General features: G+C 43.6%; 1 protein-coding gene across 1 annotated transcript in view; it reads left to right on the forward strand.

The window, feature by feature from the left end:
- The window catches only part of adgrl2a (adhesion G protein-coupled receptor L2a), a 94,645-nt gene that overhangs the window by 47,322 nt on the left and 23,686 nt on the right, over nt 1-23,637 (forward strand). The window contains exons 4-8 of the mRNA XM_078285448.1: nt 1,663-1,772; nt 8,443-9,243; nt 21,796-22,080; nt 22,855-22,958; nt 23,328-23,513. Coding sequence (XP_078141574.1) covers nt 1,663-1,772; nt 8,443-9,243; nt 21,796-22,080; nt 22,855-22,958; nt 23,328-23,513 — 1,486 coding nt within the window. The remainder of the gene's footprint in view (nt 1-1,662; nt 1,773-8,442; nt 9,244-21,795; nt 22,081-22,854; nt 22,959-23,327; nt 23,514-23,637) is intronic.

The raw sequence follows: 23,637 nt of genomic DNA on the forward strand, positions 1-23,637 counted from the left end.
AGTCCCCTCGGTAGCGAAAACGGCTTGCTCGGGGTATTGATGTCATTATCATGATTTCAATGTAGCAAAGGGGGCGGTCACCTGCAATTCCATGGGCCTCGAGCATACCTGCTGCTTCAATTAGAATGGCTGCACTGCATATGTTAAAGGCAGTGTCCAAAATTAACTTTGTGGCTCACCTGCCAAGGGCTGGTAAACAAGAAAAAAAGTCACCTGCCATGGATATATTTTTTTACCGGCCACAATAGTTCACTACCAGTCAAACGTTTGGACATATGCATATTTTTTACAATTTTTCACATTTTAGAATAATAATAAAGACATCAAAACTATAAAATAACATGGACATGATGCAGTGACCGAAAAAGTGTTAAACAAATCAAAACTATCTTATATTTTAGATTCTTTAAAGTAGCCACCCTTTGCCATGATGGAAAGGCAAAGGCTTTGGAAAGAAATTCATACACAGGATCAACTTCACTATTTATATTTGTCTAAGAAACAAATTTCAAGCATTTAATCATAAAGCCCTTAGATCAAAATGGCTTTAAGATAATGAAAAACATAGTGCATTCAATCAGGTGTGTCCGAACTTTTGACTGGTAGTGTACATTCTTTGTAGAAATATGTCACCCTGCCTGTTTTCAGTGCTATTTTGTGTATAGAATCATATGCTGTGTTTATTTAAAACTCTCAAGTTGGTAATTCCTTATGAAGTGCAACAGAATTAAAATTTCAAGAGAGCACATGCACACACACACACACACACAAACAGGAGCTAATTAGGATCCTGTTTGATATGGAGCCATTGTATTCCTTTGATTTGGCTGGCTCACGGTCAGAGAGAGCGTACGATGGCCAACAGGGAAAAAGTTTAACTTTGAGAGCAGGCAAAAACCAAAAACTGTGTATAACCGAGGCAGTCAAATTGTTATCGTCTCACAAAGTTACTGGCCAGCATGGCAGGTGTCCCTTATTGATTTAGCCACCAAAGGCAAATTTTACTGGCATCTGGCGCTTGATGGGTGTTAACTTCAGATGAGCACAAGAGAAAATAGGAAATAAATGTATTATGGTGTTGGCCAGTTGTTGGCCCGAAGGGTTATGTTCCATTACAGCAAGAGGAAAACGCTACAGAGCTCTGTTGGATTCTTTCATTGGCCTGTATACATCCACTTTGATTATCTATCTATTATAGAGCGATAAGGCATTTGAAAAAGACCCAGTGGAATAGTACAGTGCACAAAGAACCTCTTTTACACCATAGCTGTAGAGGCAAAGTCCCAGTATCCAAGCCTTGAATGAAAACCAATGGCTTGGCATTGACATTATCAACAGACTAAATGGCATTGCTATGCGGTAACGTAATTCACCATGTTTTGTGCAGTGTAATTCTATAAAGTTTCTTGTTGAGGAGTTTAAGTATTTCCCAGCTGCAATGTGAAGAATGAAGGATGTCGGGTTATTGGGTTTTTGAAGCGACAATGTTCCACTTGTGTACAGTGTTTTCGCCATTTTTGCATTTAATTCATTTCAGCAATTTCCTTTGCTTTCTCTTGTGTTATTTGTGTTTGTCGGAATGCACTTGAGGAAAAGAATGCCGTGGATTTCTGAGACTCAACGTTGCTTGTTTCTGTTTTTTTTTTGTTTTTTTTCTCACAGGTGCAACAATCGGACCCAGTGCATTGTGATCACGGGTTCGGACGTCTTCCCCGACCCCTGCCCAGGGACCTACAAGTACCTGGAGGTCCAGTATGAGTGTGTGCCCTACAGTAAGTATGAACCTTCTGTCATGAATTGAAAACTCCTTGTCCTTCGTCTCGCTTTCGCTTTCCTACCCTGCTCACACTCTCTCTCTCTCTCTCTCTCTCTCTCTCTTCCTCTTTTTCTCCTCTGTCTTCACCTCTCGCCCGACCCCCTCCTCCTCCGTTGTCCAGACTGTCTTCTCTCTTAGTCTCCAACACCTTCCAACACATTTCTCCTCTGTCTCTCCTTCCATCTCTGTCACTCCATGAACTTTTCATGAAATATGACCTGTAAAACCCTTTGGTCCTCTTCTGTCCTGCCTTTATTATTGATGTGCTCACCGTGTTTCCAGCGGACGTTGACGAGCCAGGTTATGAGCTAGCAGAACAGAGGGAGGGAAGGGGAAGTCACGCTGACTGTCGATGAGGGCGAAATCTATCAGGCGAAAACACAGCTCATCTTAATGGCTCAATATACATTCGGTACAACAGGTGTTGAAATATGTTAACAGATGTTCCATTATGTAACAGAACAGAATGGCTCCTCTCATAAGTCAACAAGGTAATATTTCATAGAATGAGATAGTGTTAACATTTTGTCTGCTCCTTGGATGCTAAAATATTCATTGCCATTCAGCTCCCAAACAATCTTTAGATTGCCCTTTGCATTAAAATTCCCCTTTGTCCTTTAAGCTCCCATGTTCATTTGCAATTTGTGGAGCAAATACTCCCATCTAACCTTTGCAAACTGATTAATGACCAAGAATTAGATGAATTGCCAGAATCACTAATCAGGTGGAACTGAAATGATTAGAGTGGGAGTGATGGGAAGATAGTAATTGACAGCTCTAGCAGATCCAAATACGTATTTGATACACAGATTCCTTTACATGTATTTTAGTTTTACATTGGCAGGAAACTCAACCTAATAACGTGGTATGAATCCTGCACCTTCAACCTTGTGTACTTTTCATATTTAAAACATCCCCCTTATGTTTCTCAGCACCAGCATGCCTGTCCAAGCTGTTCCCCTTAGTGTTGAATCAGAATACATGAGTGATCATCATTAGGTGGTGAACCTCATTACATCTTAAAGGTTAACCTCTCTGAGGCTTTGAGGACCTGTAATTAATAATGGAATAAGCGATAATGAGTATTTCAGTCAGCCTTACTAAGCATAGCCAAATCCACTCACTTTTATCATAAATGCCCATCTGGTTTTGTTTTTCTGAACTTGCCTCATAGTTAAGTGAACTATCGATCCTACATCTTGCTGCGTTACCTCAAGCCTTAATGGTAGGATTAGCCTCAAGATGCACTCATGTCCACCTACTGTTATGATTGGCTTTTGCCTCCTTCTTGCACCAAGGGAACAGTCAAGCCTGCTTGAATGTGGTCGAAAATAACCCACTGCCCAAGGACTCTGACTCCTGGAAATGTTGATCTCATGCAGAACTCCTAGCAGATCCTCACTTCACTCTAAACAGTTTGAAACATGCATGTCTGTAGCCCCATCTTTTTGCTTCTCAAGGTCCATGCCCAACCAGAATAGGACCAAGAACACAGAATGTGTCCTATCGCAACTGTCCTGGTAAGTGCTTAGTGTTCCCCCAGTCTGATCAAGTCCAGTCCAGTCCAATCCAGTCCAGTCTAATCCAGTCCAGCCTTTCCCACTCAAGCCCAACCAGCCTGTTGTAGACTGTGATTTTTGGGCAAGTGCTGTGTTTTGTATCTTTCCCCTTACCAATCCTTTGTCTCCTCTCCTACAAAAACGTCCATATACCCCCAGTGACAAAGCCTTTTTTTTTTAAGATATCAAATACGACCGAGTCAGTCTAATACAGAGAGTTGCCATCATGAGGCAAGATTTACACAGCTTTTGCCCCAGAGCAAAGATCTTACTACAGTTTTCAGAAGGGATAGATCATATGCTGAATATCAAGATTTGGTGATTAAAAACGTTGCAGTGGTTCAAAAGCTTAGGATCCCCTGGATTTGCTGGGATACAAGCCTTGAGAAGTTGTTTTGCAAGACACCGTATTAAATCCCCATTAAGCTGATCAACGGCTGCACCGCAGACAGAGTGTCCTCATTTTCGACCAAAGTAACAGTCGCTCCTCACAGTCTCTCTGAAATAAAACTGGCAGTTCAGAATGTAATAAACAATTGTTTTTACCTTTACCACCGACTGAATGTAATATGGTGTAATTCATTCACTGAAGTCTTTAAATCAGACAAGCTATCTTGAAACCACCAGTTCTCTACAAGTAGCCTCTGCAGCAAGCTGCCTTCATTTATACCATTTTCATCCTTTTGGTTTCATAATTTGGTTCATGTCAAGAACTGCCCTCATTAGCAACATTATCTCCATGTTCCAGCCGAGGATGTAAATTTTGCCTTCACCTGGCATTGAGTCACCCTCTGAATTGGCTCTAGTAATTGCTTGAAACAGGCGACATAAAAGCCAAGACGTTGCTTCATTAAGACTGCTCTTTGCAAGCTACATTGAAATGCTGGAAAAAAAGAGAAAAAACGTCGCTGTTGCTATGCCACATTGTAAAAATGCATAAAAAAGGCATACCAGTAGGTAGAAACAGTCCTCCGAAGACATCAGTGCTAATTTAGTCATCGCCTGCTATCTCTGCTGCATCCTGTTGATCTGTAGATCTGTTGTTCGTTCAGCTTACAGAATTATCTTCTGTCACTGACATGGTCAAAAAATGGTCACATATAAAAAATATCCAATGTAACTTCAGGATTGACAGCATACATTTTGGGTCCCCTTTGGTATATTTTGTAGTTCGCATTATTTTCCCTTATGCATTGCAGTTTATATTATGTTCTGATTTGATTTCTGTCGTTTAAATAATGCTGGAGCTACTAATTGAGTCTGCAGTGGACAGCAGACGTCTTAGCCAAGGGGATACAGACAGTTTGCCAGTCTAGTCACTCCCAAAGTACATTACATGCAATTCAAAGGAGCCTGGGACTCTGAGAGGCAAAGGCTTTGTTGTTTATTAAAGTAAAGGTACAGAACAGAGTGGATTAAGATGGAACATACGATTATTAATAGTCCATGTGAGGAAAACAGCCTGAGCAAAACAGGAAGTCCTCCACTGCTAAATCCCTTGAATGTCTGTAATGTCTGGTGGAGATAGTTTCGGGTTTGGGGGGGGGGGGGGGGGGGGGGGGGGGTTGGGTGGGCGGGGGATGTCTCTCATATTTGTTTCTATGCTGCTATTTCAAAAGTGACTGACTCTCTTCCCTTCCCCTGTGCAATCTGCAGGAAACCTCCTCGGCTATCTGACTCATTCTCTTCATCCACTGACCGGTTTCTGATCACAATGATTGCTCTTATTTTTTTTTCTATCTACATTTCTACTAACCTCGTCAGGTCTTCCGTCATGTGTTCTCGTTTTCTTTCCAGATTTCTTCCTCTCCATCTATCTCTCCCCCACTCTCTCGTCTTCTCTTTCATCTGGCCGGGGCAGCGTCTGAGAAGTCAACTCTTGTTAATTTGTTTACTTCTTCTCAGTGTTTGATCTTTTAGGTAGCTACAGCGCACTTGAGTCTCTTCTGCAGAGTGGCGTGCATTCATACACCGATCCTGCTCCATCTGTGCAGTTTCTCCTGCTCTCACTCTCCTTTAGACTGACCTGAGCATGCCTTTTCTTGAGAACGTGTTGTGTCTTTGTGAAGTTTTCATCTCTGGACTGCATTTGTTAAATGTTTTCTTGAAATTGTCAGTGTTAGGAAAACTTTTCTTTTGCTGTTGAATTAGATTATGCTAAGTGGTTATTGTGTACTTGTTGCAGTTAAAAATAAGCAGCAGGCACTTTCATTACATGCTCTGGTAACAAGTATAGACAGTGGAGTTTTTTTGTGGTGTGTTCTGTTAAATCACTCATTAAGATACTTTCTTCAAATAGATGGACTGGGCAATACTTCTTAGCATGTTTGCTTTCAGAGGGCCTTGTTTAAATATGCCCATGTAGGGTAAGAAAAAAGAAAGTTTTTATAGAGGACTATCATTGGAAACCACAGAATTACGCAAACAAATCAAGTAGTGTTTACTCTGGAACTGAAACCATGTTTCAACAGTGAGTGCACACAAGCCACTTGATTTTATTTTGCTACCGTGAGTTAGACTGGTTACCTGTTTCCTTGATGAGCACAGAGAAAATACACAACACATACAGTATATATACATATATATATATATTTTTTTTTTTTCCCTGTGCACACATGGCTTGAAGTTCTCAAATGGTGAATAAACAGTACAAGTGTACAGTATAAAACAGTCAAGTGTGTAGGTATTAGTCAGGAATTACACTGATTATTAATCTAAGAGGAATAGTTGATAGCCAAATTGGGTTAGTTTTATACATTGTGTAATTAATTTATTTTTCACTTATAGTAAGTTTGGTGTCTGTAAATTGTTTATCTTAGTTAACAGTCTTTTTTTTTTGCTAACAAGCAAATGTTACATTGATCATTAACCCAAGAGTGATATTTTGTAAGTTGTGCTATTCATTATCAGTGTTACTCAAAGCAGATTTGGTGTATTTTTATTGTATACCCCAGTGACCAGGGTCCAGTTTCCCTTAAGTCTCTGTTGGAGCTAAGAACATGTTTGTTCCATTGTAAGATAATGCCCAGATACTTTTGGGAAACCATGCCCAGAATGGTAAAATGGCTTCTTTATTGGATTAAGATCCCTTTTGAAGATAAAGCAAAGGAGTATCTACAGATATATTTAACTATCATCAAAAAATGAAAATGGAACCTGTCTTTATCCTGGAGTTAGGCTTGGTTTATGGCGGTGGGTGGATACGCAGAGATCACAACTTTAATGTCATGTGTTTCTGCTTTACAACAAAACCAACGTTATGTAAAGTGAAATTATGATTATCATACATCAATGGAATGAAGCAATAAAATAGTGCTATACTACTGTAACTATGGGGTGGGGCCACAATGGCTTTGCGTCTCGGAAAATGTCTTCATTATGAATCATTTTTCCATGATTTTAGCCAAAAAGTTCAGTTAATATTGGAGACTACACTCCTGACCTGACTGTCATATCCAGTCAGTCAATCCCAGTATTACTTGTCTATGTGACAAACTAAAATGAAAGATTTTTTTTTTTTACCTGTGAATGTCAAAAACTAAACCTGATTGATGCTTTGCCATCAGTGATATTGCATGCTCAAAGTCAGTTGGCAGTCTGTCAAGTGCTGCCAAAAAAAAAATCAACCGCCCTGCTATAAACCAAGCATGACAATTGGTCATAATCCCGAACATGATCAATCAGACTATTCTTGATGTTCTAACCAAGCTCCTTTTTCTGAGACAGGAGCTTGACGACTGTGTGTCATCTTTCTCTCAACTCTCATTTTTTTCTGAATAGGTCTTCCCGTCGTTGTCCGTGTCTCATAGCATGTTTCTGCATATGTAATCGTAGCGATGACAGTTAATTCATATTAATCTGTTTTTTTCCCCTTGCACCCCTTTCATTCTCTCTTCCAACGCTTAAAATAGAAGTGGAGCAAAAAGGTAAATAACAGACACGATCCAAACCCTAGCTCCTTGTTTTGTGGCATCTGGTTGTAAACTTTACCTATCTTCCCACGGTGGCTCCTAGTACGAACCCATAGCAGGCATTATCTGCAGAATCCCCCGACTGTAATGTTAACAGTCCAGTATAGTGCAACAAGGGGAGTGAGACTGATCATAAAAGAAATGATAACACACAAGCAGCCAAAAGATGTAAATGGGGGCGTATTGGCTGCAGTCCATAGGGGCTTTCTCTCCTCATACTCCCTGGGTGCTTTTGTTACTCAGCAGAATCTCATATTGCCTGGCTTCCAAACCCTTCTCCATAGCATGCCATGGTAACAGTGTTTCTGGGCCCTTTTTTTCAAGCTATTGCTTCCCACTGTCCCTTTTCTCTCTGAGCCCACCCGCCCCCCCCCCCGCCCCTTTCTCCCTCTTCTCCTCCCCATTATTCTCACCTGACCACTTGCTGCTCTTTTCTCTGTTGATTCTTATGCCTCCTAATGCCTCAGAGCAACAACCAAAACACCTCAAGAGACCCTTACTGAAAGTTGTTTAAATTTTAACGGTCGTGACATTTGCACCACTCCGTAATGACAAGCCTCTCAGGTATATACTGTAGAAAAGGTGGTGTAACCGAGACACATCTAAGTACACACGAACATTTTGCAGACTCTGCTGACTCCTGCTCTCTCATAACCTCTCCCGTCTGTTGCCAAGTGACTTTAGTTGGCTGCTTTTTTTTGTTTACAGGACCAATTGTTTCTTTAAGTTCTGTTTCTGTTCTATTTTCCCCTCATTTGTGTTCTATTCCCAACAGTAAATGTCTATGAGGCAAAGCTTCTTTTTGTTTCAGACTATCTTATATATTTAAACATTATGCTTAACAACTTTCCTATTCCTTTTTTTCTTTCTATGCACAAAACCAAACTCCCTATACTGCTTGTGAACATTGGCTATAGCTGTTAGTCGTCTTTTGGCCACTCTTTAATGTTTGTCTGTCCCCACTCTTCCTGGACAACCCGTAAAACAAAACGAAGACACTAGAGTTTATATTGACATTAAATGTTGTTTAGCATTGTTTTATTTTTAACATGTTAACCTCTGTCTGTTTCTTATTCTACTCTTCCCCCATCACTAGTTTTTGTTTGTCCCGGGACTCTGAAAGCGGTCGGAGATCCTTCCTTTCTCTTTGAAGCGGAGCAACAAGCTGGCGCCTGGTGCAAAGACCCGCTGCAAGCCGGCGACAAAATCTACTTCATGCCCTGGACTCCTTATAGGACAGACACTCTCATTGAGTATTCTTCCCTGGATGACTTCCAAAACGCCCGGCAAACCGTCACCTACAAGCTGCCCCACCGGGTGGACGGGACTGGATTTGTGGTGTATGACGGGGCCGTGTTTTTCAACAAGGAGCGTACCCGCAATATTGTGAAGTTTGACCTGCGGACTCGAATCAAAAGCGGCGAGGCCATCATCAATAACGCCAACTACCACGACACGTCGCCCTACAAGTGGGGCGGCAAAACGGACATTGACCTGGCGGTGGACGAGAACGGGCTGTGGGTGATCTACGCCACCGAGCAGAACAACGGCATGATGGTCATCAGCCAGTTGAACCCTTACACGCTGCGCTTCGAGGCCACCTGGGAGACGGCCTACGACAAGCGCTCGGCCTCCAATGCCTTCATGGTTTGCGGAGTACTCTACGTCGTCCGCTCCACCTACGAAGACAACGAGAGCGAGGTCAGCAAGAGCCTGATCGATTACGTTTACAACACCAAACAGAACCGTGGGGAGTACGTGGATATCCACTTTCCCAACCAGTACCAGTACATTGCAGCTGTGGATTACAATCCGCGAGATAACCAGCTCTATGTGTGGAATAATTTTTACATCCTGAGATACAATCTGGAGTTCGGGCCACCTGATCCAGCTCATGGTAAGAATCCGACCCCCACTGAGCTCTTCTGCACACAATAATGTCAAATGGCATTTTTGAAATCGTGATTTTAGTTGCTGTTAAGTGCGCTTTGCTATTCCTTTGGTATTCCCCCATCTGTGTGTCAAGTGTCACAGCTGACTGATTTTTAATTTAGAATCTAATATGTGCTAGATATGTTACGGAAGCTTTGGAGTGTAGGAGAGCATCTCGGGGGTGAAGTGAGTGGAGCTCGGTGGTAAACAACACCTCGAAGCCAGTTACCATATCATAAGGGATCAGTATCTGGGGGATTTGGGGAGGTTTACCATCCGGGCGTTCCCTGAGTCCCCAGTGCTAAGGCCCAAGGGAGCCCTGCTAGCATATCCCTTTTTCAGAGAGAGCAAGACAGGCAGAGGGGGGAGAGAGAGAGAGATACATAGTCTCACCTCTGGAGCCATGCATGCCCGGACAGGTACAAAGTCTGGCCTGGAGCAAGGATAGATCATTCCCCCAGTGATGCTGAACCTCCAAATCTACCATCGGCTGTTAAAAAAACACTCCACACTCTGTAGGCGGAGTGTAAGGAGTCGAGGCCCGGCCTAAGAGAGGAGGAGCGGTGTAGACACGCGGCAGGAGGATCAATCATCCAGGGTCACGTCAGCCGAGCGTGTTTTTAATTTAGCTGTCAAGAGCCGAGACGAGGCTAGCCTAGGCCTGCGATAGTCTTTACATTGAGAATATAATAACTGTAATTATACTAATCCCCTCCACATCCAGAGTCCTAAGTCCACGTAATGCCCGGCGCAGTCAGTGATGAGCTACGGAGGTCAAGCAACTTTTCCACAGATTATCCAAGAGCTCAATATTTATTAATGTATTTGCCCGTCCACTTTTGTATTGATAGGACTTGTGGCGGCTAAATTGGGTTCAGCCATTGGAACAGCGTCACTCCAGCCAAACCAAGGCGAGCGTTCCTGTAACTGGAACTTAGTCCAAGTTTGAAAGCAGACCTCTTCAGGAATTAATATGCAGAGGGTGTACTGAGTAGAACTGCAGCAATCAAGGGGAACAAGATAAAAAATTCATGCTTTTTTATTTTTTTCCTGACCATGAGTAACATGTTTGAAGTTTCTCCACTGCCAATGAGAAAGGTATTAGGTTTTTTTTTTTGTATTAAATATTTGCATATTACAAGTAAATGGCAGTTGTGGGATACGGCCGCAGCGAAAATGGGTTTCCCTCTTTTCCTCATTTCCAAATAACAATTTCATTATCACATACTCAGGCACACAGAGTTCATAATTAGCTGAATTTGAGTAGTATCTGACATTGTTACAGACAACTGCTGTAAAAGCGCTCACCCATTCACCTTTCTCATTATCAAATCTGAGCAGTTTTTACACACCATTATGTGTTTATATACAGTATACTGCTCGTGCCTAAACATTGAGTCCCAGCCTCTGTTTTCATCCTACCAGTTATAGATTCTTTGAATATGTTGTGCACAGACGGGCTGCACGCTCAATTGATTTATTCATTTGCGGAATGGACACCCATTACCAATAGAGAAATCAGAGGCTTTAAAAGGATGCTCCCTGAAATAAGACTATGTTCCAGTTAGTTGTGTGTGTGTGTGTGTGTGAGAGAGAAATGTTTCCTCCACAGACATAGTTGAATGTCAGAAGCATCAGAATGAAGTCGGTTACAGTTAAATATTCGTCCAAACGTACAGTATACGACACATACTTGTGCCTTAGGGCTGCTGTATTCAGGGATCTTTATACAAACATCAAGGAGGATGCAGGTCTCTCTGCTTGACAAATGAGACATGGGCCTGGCCCTGCTACTGACTAATGTGTGTTGAGTTGCAGTCGATGAGTGCAAGGGAGAATGGTCCAGGATGATCATCAAGATGTCAATAAACTTGTCCTCCCACATGGCTGATGTTGACACATAAATGATGGCACTTTTTTCTGGCTGTCACTGGACGCCCTCCCTGAGATATCTTGAATGCTCGTTTCAGAATGGCCGGCACTTGCTTCACTAGGTACTGAAATAAGCTCTCAGAATGTTTTTGTGGAGTTAAAGTTTAAGGTATAATATCTGCTTCGTGCAGTACCTGTCTGAAAAAGAAAAATCAACTACGCTCAAGCCATCACAAGCACGTAAGCTTAGCTTACATCGCCACACAAACATGCACATGGCCGTGCTCTTTTATTTATTTATACAGGATTAAAACAGGATTCAGCATAGTTAAAGACCATTTAATCATGCAGAAAGTAGGCTAATTATTAATGACTGGATACAATTGTACTTTGACCATTTTTTTCCAAAGACCTGTAATCTTCAAGTCTCTAACACAGGCATGGGTTCCATGAAGGGCCAAGAGTCTGCAGGGTTTCCTTTCAACCAAACACTACTGATTAGCTCCTGCTCTCTGGCTGAAGGTGTGTTAATCAGTGGAATCACCTGGTTTAGTGTTTGGTTGGAATGAAAACCTGCAGATTGCCTGCCTTCCATGACACACGCCTATCCCTGCCTAACACCAATGTAAACCTCGCACTTTTACATTTTATTCATTTTGCCGATGCTCTTATCCAGCACAATTTATAACGATTCCAACAATAGAAGAAGCTTAACCAACAAAGAGAACGAGGGTTAGAGCCATCATGCCCGAATTTTAACAAAATATTCCTGTGACTCTAATGATCATGTTTGATAGAGAAGGGCAAGGTAAGGAAATTCGTGCTGAGCAGAGAAGGTAGAAATTTGTTTTTCTTCAAGAATGTAGCAACTGAGTTTTCAGGTTCACAAAAGAAGGTGTGGAGAGACTAACTGGAGTGCGACCTGGTTTCAATCATTGGGGAGCCAGGAGGGAGAAGAGTGGAGGTGAAGTGATGACCAGTAGTAGTGAAGCACAGAGCAGAGGCTGGCATTTATTGTGGACTTTATATTACAACCAGGCACATATGAAGAAATTTCCAAAACAATAGTTAAACTCCTACTGCATTAACAATGGCAGTTACAATGCCTGAGATGTTAAAAGTGAATATTAAGTGAAGTATATTAAGAATATAAAGTGGTATTCACACACATACACCACACTGCACTACTTCCTTCAGTCGTTTTTTTTTTTTTTTTTTTTTTTTGTATCTTCTAAGCGCTCAAACAACTCTGTCACATGATTTGTTCCGTCATGGAACGCAATCACATCAAATTGGTGTTGGGACCCTGCGTGGCAGACAGTTGGGTTCTTGTCAAGTCCAATAACATTGGTCATGTCGAGGCAAGATCAGCTCCTGTAGGATTACGGGGGAGTGGATGGGGTCACATCCAACAAGCTGCTCCACTGGACGTGGACGTTAAATGGGTCAGTAAGTCCCTCTCTTGGCTTTGACCAATAAGACCATCTTTCTCTCACAAAAAGCCATAATCCACTCATCTACCCATGGCTCCATGCCTGTTTTCATTCTTGCATATATGGAGCTCATAAAAAGACATATTCCTCTGTCGCATCTTGTAAGTGTGATGATTAAATTGATTTAAATGAGATATTCCCCCTGAAAACTCATTATACAACCATTTCTATGGCCCGTTTATTCATGCCAAGCTCTGATATGTGGCCTCAAACCACTGAGTAAGCATATAAAAGCAAATTTTTTTTTACACAAAGATTCACAAACAGACCCCATTCACCACCTCAATGGGACACAGGTGAGCTTGGGAAAGCTTTTAGTTATCCCTCGTCGCAAAATTAGATTCTGAATCACTTCCGTTAAAAGCCCCCGGCGCTGCAGTTAACACCCACACAAATCAAGACCACCTCTTTAATTGTTCAAATGTCAATACATTTGCATACAGTTTCAATCTTTGCCGCACCCTCAAATTATGCATTTGCAAGTGGGGATCGTAAGGAAGAGAATGACCCAATTTGTTTGAAATTATAAGGTACGCCGCGCTGACGCGACTTGCCAATTAGCTTACAAGTCTCTGCATGTGGTCAGAACAATGCCCCATAGTTTGTGTATTATGAAAGTGCTTTACAATGCAAAAATGCTCAGCTGTTGCAGATGCTAGTGAGTTATATGCATTAGCAGCCGCCCCGGAGAGCGCACCTCTTATAGTCAGATGAATTTACAGCTCTCTAATAAGCACCACTATGATTCATTCCTTTCTTCTGCAGCGTTCGCATAGAAATCAGCTTGTGCATGGCAACAATTACAGAGAAAACAGGAAAAAGAGAGAGAGAGATAGAGAGACGGAGGATGATTTGAACATCAACAACAAGGCCCCACAGCCATGTGAGGTGTTCAGGATGGTAAAATGGCAGAGGCTTCTGTCTGCTACAAGCTCACCAGTGATACAGGAACAGAGATCAGGATGTGTTAAAAACGGCCAATTTGTTTGTTTGCCTTGACAACACCAACACCCCCTCCACACACACCCCCCACCCTCCTGTCGGCTGCCGAAGTGGACACGGTGGTGTGAAAGGAGAGGGTATTGATGTGGAAAATCACCCTTTTTGTTTTTGTTTTTCTGTCCTGTCATATTCTCCTACCCTTTGTCTGTTTCTCTGTCTGGTTCCATCTTAGTGTTTCTCTCTCTCTCTCTCTCTCTCTCTCTCTCTTCCATTGTCTCTCTATTGCTTCCTGTCATGCTATCTCTTTTTTTGTCTCTCTCTGCTTGTCTTTTTCTCTCTCTCTGTCTCTCTCTCTCTCTCTCCCCTTCTGTCCGTAGGCTGTCTCCTATTGTTCGCCTTAGTCCTCATCCTCCATGTTTCTCCATGAGCTGTGCCATCCATCTGGCTGAGATACATGTGTATCTGTGTGTGTGTGTGTGTGTGTGTGTGTGTGCGTGCACGTGTACGCATGTTTGTCAGTTTATGTATTTGTCTAGCTTCCCTCCTGAAGTCAGGCTAAAGCCCAGGTCGGACTGCAAGACTGCTCACGTCTTGCCCAACGAGGGCAGTTCAGACTAAATGACTGCTTTTCAGTAAATCCTTGCCATGCCTTCCGGAAGCTGTTCATCCGGACCAAGATGGGCATCACACATGAAGATGATCACACACTACCCAATTCTGTCACTCAAAAACATTTTCCCATTTGTCCTACTGTAAATATAAATATACAAAATAGGCGTTCTATTGTTTCTTGCTTCATGGTACAGAAGCTACGGTTTACACTGTATAGTGAAATTATAAGGATAACACTGAACAATTTTGCACAAGATTTATTTCACTTAATTTGTAATTGCCTACTTAAGTGAATTGATCCAGGCTTATTGCCATATTATGCCGTTTTATATAAGATGTACTCCTAATAAAATCGTATAACAATTTGTCAAGAGTTGGGCAAGTGGAGTTGGGAATCTCTACTGATGTAAACTATCTACTTGAGTGGAAGCTGCTGTTGAAAGTGACCCCTCTTCTGGTTCATCCTCTTTTTTTTCCCCCCTTGAGCTTAACTCTCATTGGCTGTTGCCAGGGTCACGCTCCGATTTCTAGTCTCGGTGAGTCTTGGACCGCTTCGCGCGACACGAGCCCGGCCAAATCAAACATGCTGGAAAAAATCTTGTCGGACTCCAGCCGGTCCTGGAGTTGTCGAGAGATCTCGAACCCCGTCCGCGGTCTTGAACCCCTTCACACCACGGGGTTATCTGCGCCGACCGTTGGGATAGTCCAGTCGAGTTTAGGATTGAAAATCATCGAGTGTGACCTAGCCTTAAACTTCTGGTGGGCGCGGTCATCCCCGTAGGCGTGAGTGCCTTCCTCCCCCCCGCCCCACCCATCCTCCTTCAGACCACAGATCACCACCAGCACCGCCATTCCCCTTGTCTCGCAGGCCCGTCTCTCCCCTGCATCTGCAATAAAGGAATTAATTACCTCGCCAATCTGTGCTGATGATGGGAGGGACATGCTAATTCAATGACTGATTTTCTTCTCCCCGCGTGATGGCTTCCTTCCTCACTGCCGGCCTATCTCCCCCGCGCTGGATTCCACTCTTTATTCCTCCCGAGTAGCTTCTTCTTTTTTTTCTTTTCTTTTTTTTATCTCAGTTTTTATGACACGCCGTCATGTTATTCAGTCGACATCATAACCCACTGGTCTCATTCTTAGTTACGATATGGGGGTGAATTTAACTGGAGCGATAAAGGGTGGAGAATCCCAGGTCGAAGATTTACAGTCTCGTTCACAACGTTTCTGATATTACATCGTGGAGTAATACCTACCACCCAGTCCTCTCCGGTGGTAATAAAGAGTATTCAGCGCAGGGGGTCGGGGGGGTCACCTGTTTCCTCTGAAATCCGATCACGTTCTCTGTAGCTCATCCAGCGCTGTACATCGCAAGACAAGAGGGCCAATTATTGTCAGTACAAGGAAGACCATTTCACCCCTCATCCAAAAAAAACACCTCAAGATGATCTTTTCTTATATTCCCAAGCTGCTAGTTACCACTTCTCCGGGAATCTCTTACCGTTGATGTCGAACTACCATATGCAGTGTGGCCAACTGATCTCTGCTGACAGCATACAAGTATGTGGGCAATACCGAACCCGGGGTTATGTTTCAGAATGTCACAGAGAGTTGTTTTACATAAGAGAGAGAGTAGAGGGGAGTGGGGTGGTGGGGGGGGTTGTGATTATGGTTAGGCTGAGCCGTATAGCCGAGGGGATCCACAGTCTCTTGTTTGATTACAGTCTGACTGTGAAACAAGGCGTATTAAAAGAATTATTACTCAGACATCACAATGGTCCCCCAACAGTCCCTGACACACGCCTTTGAGGAGATTTATTTCACACAGGCCTGATTATTGTGTGTGTTTGTGTTTTCTTTATTTGTGTGCCTGCATGCGTGCGTGCTTTTCCCATTGTGTGTGCCTTTTTGGATGTGTATCTGTGTGTGTGTGTGTGTGTGTTATCTGTGTGCGTGCGTGTGTGTGTGTGTGAACCCCTCTGAAATAGACACCCCCTTGTGTGCATGGCATCGAATATCCGTCTGCTCGGCGCACTTAGAGTTAATGCTTGAAATTTGAGGCACGTACAGTACAGAGAAAGCTGCCAGAAAAAAAAAAAAAAAGCAGGCTGTAGTCTGGCAGCTGCTATGTCTGTTCTCTATACTTTGGTGTCATTTTGTGTATGAGGGTGTGTATGAATGTGTGCATGTGTTTATAAGCGTGTCTATGCTTGTGTCTGGGTGTGTGCACTCTGCCTGCCGGTGTCTGTGTGTATCAGTGTATTGTGGGAAAAGAAAGAGAGAGAAACATTGAAGACAGCACTAAATAACAAATAAGCCAGCTATTAGGTTTTGTTCCCACAGACACGGACACATACTGTATACACACTCACAAGGACATGACTCATGGGGAATTATATGAATTTTCACTCAGCTTTCTTCATATTTACCGCTGATACACAAGCAATCATATGCTGTGTTCCATTCAACAGCTACAAGCGCAGCACAGAGTGAAAGACATGTAATCCAATTTCCCTTGTATATTACTGTTATTATTGGTAGATATCAAAATGTATTGCAAATGTATTATAAGTCACCAGCCTATTTCATACCCAAGTACAGTTCCTTTTCCTTATGAACTCTGAAACAAGGCTGTATCCAGGGGACAGTGCGAAATTGGCAACAAAGATTTTTTAGTGGCAGCATTAGCAGAAGAAATAATTTACACTTTATTATTTATTTTTTCACAGCTCAACACCTTATTTCAATTAAACCTACACTCTGCTCTGAATGACTTTTGAAAGCAGATGGCTTTTTTCCTTTATTTTCCCTCCACTTGCTTTTCTTGGTCCCTTTACAAAGGCTGAGCTTGGCTCCTTTCTGAAGGCAGAAACAGACTTTTAATTGTTTGAGGTTCCATTGACTTGTTAACTTTACTATTGCTCTTCCATTAGGAGGTGATTACCACCCGGGAGCCATATTTCACAGCGTATAAAAGCCAGGATTCTTTTACCTTAGCAGGAAGTAAGGCTCCCGCAAAATGTGAGGCGAGAGGTAAATCTCCTCAGCAGCCCCGCTTCACATAATCATGATATTATTCCATGACAGAACAGGGGATGGATGAGATCAAATAATTCTTTTACCTTTTTTTCTGTGGCAAATTAACTGAAACAAATGCAAAATGCGTGTTCCCTTCCCACTTTTTCATCCCTAGCAAGATAAACAGCCCCTGATAATGTGTATGAAACATTACCCTGATGAACAACCATGCGGTGCCTATTGAAAGTGCAGCCATTAAGCATAATATAAAAGACACACACACTGTCAGTTTTCATTTGTCACCCCGGCATGACTACTGAGGCCTAGTGAAGTCTCATCTGGGCTGCATGTGTGTGTGTGTGTGGGTGTTTTGTGTGTTCCTGAGTGCTCGCATGCTTACGTGCGTGCATACAAAGCGCTGACAACACCCGACATCCCCTCCTCCACTTCTTCGCTGCTTCTTCTTCTCTTCCCCTGCCGGATTCCCGTCTCATTGTCTATCGTGAATCCCAGACCTATAACCCCAGTGGTAATAACGGAGCCACTGAGATATATTTAAGTGGAAAAATGTGTGGGCGTCGAATCACACAAAGAGGTTATGAATAAGTCCATCCCGACTATTGGTGGTACTTTGGAGGATATCTCCACTCGCACTCACACTCTATGACAGCTAATTGAAGGTTCCCCTTGGGCTGAGCGCTAGAGAGACATATTAATCAAGGATCCTGTCCTGGTTTCACTATATAGCCCGAAAGTGGGATTGGCTTCTCTTGTCATAATCAAAAGAAAATTGCACAGAGAAGGAATTCAGCGGTATCAGACATATGTTAGCAGAATAGAGAACGGACAGAAATATTCAATCCACATCCTGTGTGGCAAAAGGTATGGAGAAGGCTGCCACAGCGCTACCCAGGGATCAATAGCAATCCCTCGCAGTGGTTACCTATAAACTTATCCACTTAGACATCTCTGCAAAGCAGGGACTGCCTGACAGGAGCGTCCATTTTAATACCTATGGGTTAATTCCTCCCAGCTTTCATTGGATTAAATTAAACCAAGCTATGGCATGAAGGTAATGAGATTATTGTGTTGCTGGCAGGATTACGGCCTGACACACTCTGCACACATGAGTAGCAGTGGTCAGAGAGGTTGCATTGTTTATGTATGAATCTCTCCGGGAAGCATTTACGCACAGCCTACATTCATATTAGCCTATTTTTCATAAGGGAAAGCGGATTAGTTTTCATCATAAACATGAAAAGAAACTCCCCAACAGGATTATTTTATCCCTTTTACTTATATCCTTTGTCATTGTATTCCTTTTAATGAGACCCTTTAATGTACAGCTATATTCTATGACTATGCATATTGAGAACAATAATGTATTATTAGCAACATCAGCACAGCGTGGCTGTCCCCTGCAACCCAGACATTGCCTCAGCAAATCCAATTCTTTCCCCCCCCTACTCCTCCCCCTTCCCAAAAGCCAACCAGTTTGCTATGGGGCAAAATCGACTGGGATTCAGCAAAACTAGATCCCTCTCTAATGGAAAGCTAGAGGAGAGGCAAACCCATTAGTTCTAACCTAGTATTAGCCTAGTCTACTTTAATTACCCCCACAGTTTTAACGCTGATAGCCAGAATAGCAGGTAGCAGTGGGAAAGAAAGAAAGAAAAAAAGACTTCAAACAGATGTAATTGTACATGTTATAACTAGAGCATGGAGCTCAACGTCTCAGCCAGCCATGACAAGCGGCCCTCTTCAGTGAAGGGTGTGGACACGATACAGTTGTTAGTGAACATGCTAAAGGAATGCGCTTGGATTACAGTAGATGCCTCCTTGATTTATTGGCCGTACTTGCAAGCCCCTTATCTTAAATCAAGCTGTCTAACAGCAATCCGTTTCCATTTTATTTCTGTCTGGATTGTAAACTCCCCACCCATGAAGACTGGGATTTATCATCATCATCTTTCATACTTTGGAAATGAGAAACCTATAAGGGCCCCCGGAATTTCCTGGGAATTTTCTGGAAGTTTGCCAAGCACCCAGATGTAAAAAAAATAATAATGATAATAATTTACTCACTTATGTTGACACACATTCATTTTCTTAAGACAGGGCTACATTAACCCCGCAAGGTTCTGGCATGTAAACTTGACCAACAATTTGCAAAGTGAAAGTTGTTTTTTGTTTTTTTTGGTGACTATTGCTTTCACCTCTGTGAGTCTTTTCAGATCAGCGGTCATGAGAAAACAAGGGTTATAGCAATGAAAGGGTATTGGCGCAGAATAGAGACATGCATTTCTCCCAGCCAGCTAAATGCTGGTGCTGAAAGGACACTAAGCACAGGTTGTCTCTCAGCCAGCGTGACAGGCATGGCCGTGCAGCCGAGAATTTCAGCGTGTTGAGTAAAAGGATACAGGTAGGAAAAAGGGGGGGAGAGGGGGAGGGGAGACAAGCGAAGAGGAGTTTGTGGTGAAGCCAGCCAGCCAAATCTGCCTTCAGCTCAGTGTCAAAACAGCCAGTCAGCTGTGTACACCTTCATGTCACCTGCTTGTGTATGTGTGTGTGTGTGTGTGTGTGTGTGTGTGTGTGTGTGTGTGTGTGTGTGTGTGTGTGTGTGTGTGTGTGTGGCTCTACAGCCAGGAGGGAGCACACAGAGTCATCTCCTCTGGTCAATAGAGCCCTAATTCGCCACAGGTAGCAGCCAGCCTCAAAGGCTATTTCCCTTCAGCTCAACTGTGCTGAAGCCTCACATCTACACCGTGGGGCCTGTGGTGGTAGTGGAGCGGTGGTGTGTGTGTGTGTGTGTGTGTGTGTGTGAGTGGAGGGGAGTGGGGGAGGTTGCTATCAGCCAGGCCCATTATCCAATGGAAGCAATAGATACGGTGGTGCGGCTGCCTGGCCTGGGGTCTGGCTGCCTCCCCTCCCATCCACCGGAAGACAGGAGCTGTCGTCCCAGCCTCCAGCTCAGCCTTATTCTTTCTGAGTTTTTCTGTCATCACTTTGTCTGTATCCCTCTATCACTCCCTCTCTCTCTCTCTCTCTCTCTCTCTCTCTCTCTCTGCACCCCCATCCGTCCTTCCCGTCTGTCCTCCCTCTCACTCCCACCTCCCTTTGTCTCTCTGTCGCTCTCTGTCTGGCCGACCATTCTCACTAGTGGTTGTACTACTGAGGAACGACTGCGCTCGACTCAAGCAGTGCAACAGCTCCACTTCACATTCCCTGCATGCTCTACAGACAGCCTAATGGAGGAAATCAAAGTACTCAAATGCGATTAGATTCAGTACACACATTGCATTCTAATCAGAGTTCCTTTGATTGATAAAGCTTATCCTTTTAAATCCAGCCAAAAAATACGCGTTGTTTTTTTTTTTTTTTGTTTGTTTTTTTGCACTTGGAGATGTGGAGCAGATTTATATCAAATAGTTTGTGTTTATCAACATTTCATCGGTGAAACTCCCTTATGTTCAACTTTTATGAAATGTAATTACAGTGCTACTCACACTACTGTGGAGTATCGCATGAAAAATGTCTTCATAGTTTTTCCTCAGTGGCTCATGTTAAATGTAAGGAGTGCACTATTTTCTCCTTTCCCGGGACTGAAACATATTGTTTTTGCCTGGGGCATTGCATGAGTTACTGCACACCTGCTTTATCAGAGTATGAGTAGTAGGGAGAAACAACTGCAAAATGAATGTTCAGGCACCATGGCTACACATACAGGTTTTGTGTTTCTCTGGTGAAATTTAATCAGCCGTGCCACAAAATCTCCCAGGCAGGAATGACTGCCGGGCAGGAGGATGTTACTGTAATTATTGTCTTGTTCGCCGCAGACTGAGTGCCTTGAATAAGCCACAGTCCACGGGAAGGCAAATATGCTTGTTGCACAAAGCAGTTAGCAGCAATTTACCCAACGGGAGACTTGGATGTATAGGATTCTTACAGCGTTAGACCTGTTGAGGAAGAACTTGTGAATGCTACTTATATGGGAGCGGCATTAAGGGTTAGTGGTCCATGAGAGAGTTCAAGAGGTTTTGATCCGCTGGTTCAACACACCTGCCGAAGTATAATTGAGCAAAATGCTTAACACCTATGTGTCCCAGGTGTGCTACACTAGCTAGCTGATCCTGCACTGCAACCAGAGGGCCAAATGCCATTTGGTGGATGCTTTTATCCAAAACACCTTACCGCACCATGATTACACACATTTTGATGAATATGTGGCCCCGGTGAGAATGAGTTAAAGACCCAATGAAATGGCATATTTACTGCAGTGAGGGATCATTCAAAAGTCTTAACCAATGGAATATGAGTCAGGGAGAGAAAGGCAGTTGTATTTGATGGGAGGGCTGGATTGCTCAAAAATCTGATGGTTTTATTGATTTAAAATGTATATTTACGCCTACTAGTGCAGCATGAGGTCACCATGAAAGATACTCTGTTTTCCAGGAAGTAAAAGTAATGGGAGTTCATTTCATGGAGACTTTAACACTATGTTCTCCTCATTTAGCCACACACTAGCACATACTGGCGCTACACCCAACCATAACGCTTCTTTACCTTCTCTCTTCTCACAGATCTGCCGTTGTCAGAAACCACCGTGGCCCCGCAGAGAACGACAACCACCACCACAACAACCACGGTGCACCGGGGAGTGGCCAACACCACCACCACAACAGGGCCCAAGGTGGTCGGCAAGGGAGCGCCCAAGCCGCCTCCTGTGGTTCCGCAGACTACCGCCCCTCCGCCCCAGGAGATCCTCCCTCTACGCTTCTGCGAGGCCATGGAGAAGAGAGACATCGAGTGGCCTCAGACCCTGAGGGGCATGCTCGTGGAGCGACCGTGCCCCAAGGGAACAAGAGGTAAACAGTCCTCCCTCTCACCTCGGGGGGCCTCCTGCTCGCTGTTTTCAATATGACCCGAAGCGTCCCGGGAGAACGCCCTGTGTTTGTTAGATCCGTCTGATATTGTTGCATATAGTGATCTTTTTATCTATAAAGAACACCGGTTCCCGTCGGTGTACGGGGAATCCGTGAAGACAGTTTCTAATGGTGTTAGTCATTTGCTGTGTCATTCCAGGTCAAAACATGATTTAGCAATCTGTAACGGTTGCGTTGCAGAGGAACAGGCTCAGCTGTTTCTTTTAGAGCTTGCTTGGATATGTGCATCCCTCATTTGATTGTGTGTGAAATCGTGTTAGCGCTCAGGGTTCATCAGACATAGGGCTAATTGGGACGGAAGAAAATTCTTTTTACAACTTCATCTGTAGCAAAAACAGGCACAGAGCTGTTGAAAATGTGTCAGAAAATTCCACGCTGCCGGATTGAAGAAGCAAAACAGGGGACGTCGCTGTAAATCCACTGTGGTTTGTCGTTTAACAACGTTCAATGATAAATCTATCATCAGTGAGAAACCAAAATTTCTGCCAGGGGTAATAGATCTGTTACAAGTAAGCACACATGCACACACACATTCACACAAACGCACACTCGCTGGCCTCATATCTTAACATTTCTGTTTTCACTCTTGCTTTTATCTGTATTCATGTCCTTTGTTGATCTGTAAAGGGCTGTGGCAAAGGAAATTTGCCTTGACTTGATTGAACTTGACTATCCCTTTCTTGTTTTCCCTAACAGGCACAGCCTCCTATTTATGCGTCCTCTCCACTGGGGCCTGGCACCCGAAGGGCCCTGATCTCAGCAACTGCACCTCCCACTGGGTGAACCAAGTCGCCCAGAAGGTTTGTATGAGCTGCTCTACCTCACTGTTTTCATCCTTCTAAGTGGAGTGTATCTCTTGAAAACGTAGCATGCGTGCCATAGATTATAAGAGCAGATATAGCTGGGAGCTGTCTAAGGTGCCTCGCTGTGTAAAGCACCTGTTTTGTACCTTAGCGCACAATAAAAGACTGCCGTACTGTGTCCTTTTTATCAACTGCCATCATGGCAACTTCCCTTTGTACATAAAAAAGATAATAAACCCACTCTTCATGTCTGCCATTGCAAGCGCTCATTCAAGTGCGGTTTGATGTCAGAACAGGGCTGAAAAGAGCCGTCTAAGTCCGTCTTGCTCTATTCACATGAACACGATCCTCTCCCTCCCCCTGCAGATCCGCAGCGGTGAAAACGCCGCTAACCTGGCCAACGAGTTAGCCAAGCACACCAAAGGCCCCATCTTCGCCGGGGACGTCAGCTCCTCGGTGCGTCTGATGGAGCAGCTGGTCGACATCCTGGACGCTCAGCTGCAGGAGCTCCGGCCCAGCGAGAAGGATTCTGCAGGACGCAGCTTCAACAAGGTAGCCGGGTCTCACGTCTGCCCAAAATAACCACCACCGCACAAAACCCCTCTCTCTTTATCACGCGCCGCGCTATATTAAGATAAATACTGCTGACATTTTTGAACCAATTCTCTCTTGCTGG

This window comes from Centroberyx gerrardi, chromosome 9 (genome assembly GCF_048128805.1).
Source record: "Centroberyx gerrardi isolate f3 chromosome 9, fCenGer3.hap1.cur.20231027, whole genome shotgun sequence".
In the NCBI taxonomy this organism is placed as follows: Eukaryota; Metazoa; Chordata; class Actinopteri; order Beryciformes; family Berycidae; genus Centroberyx; species Centroberyx gerrardi.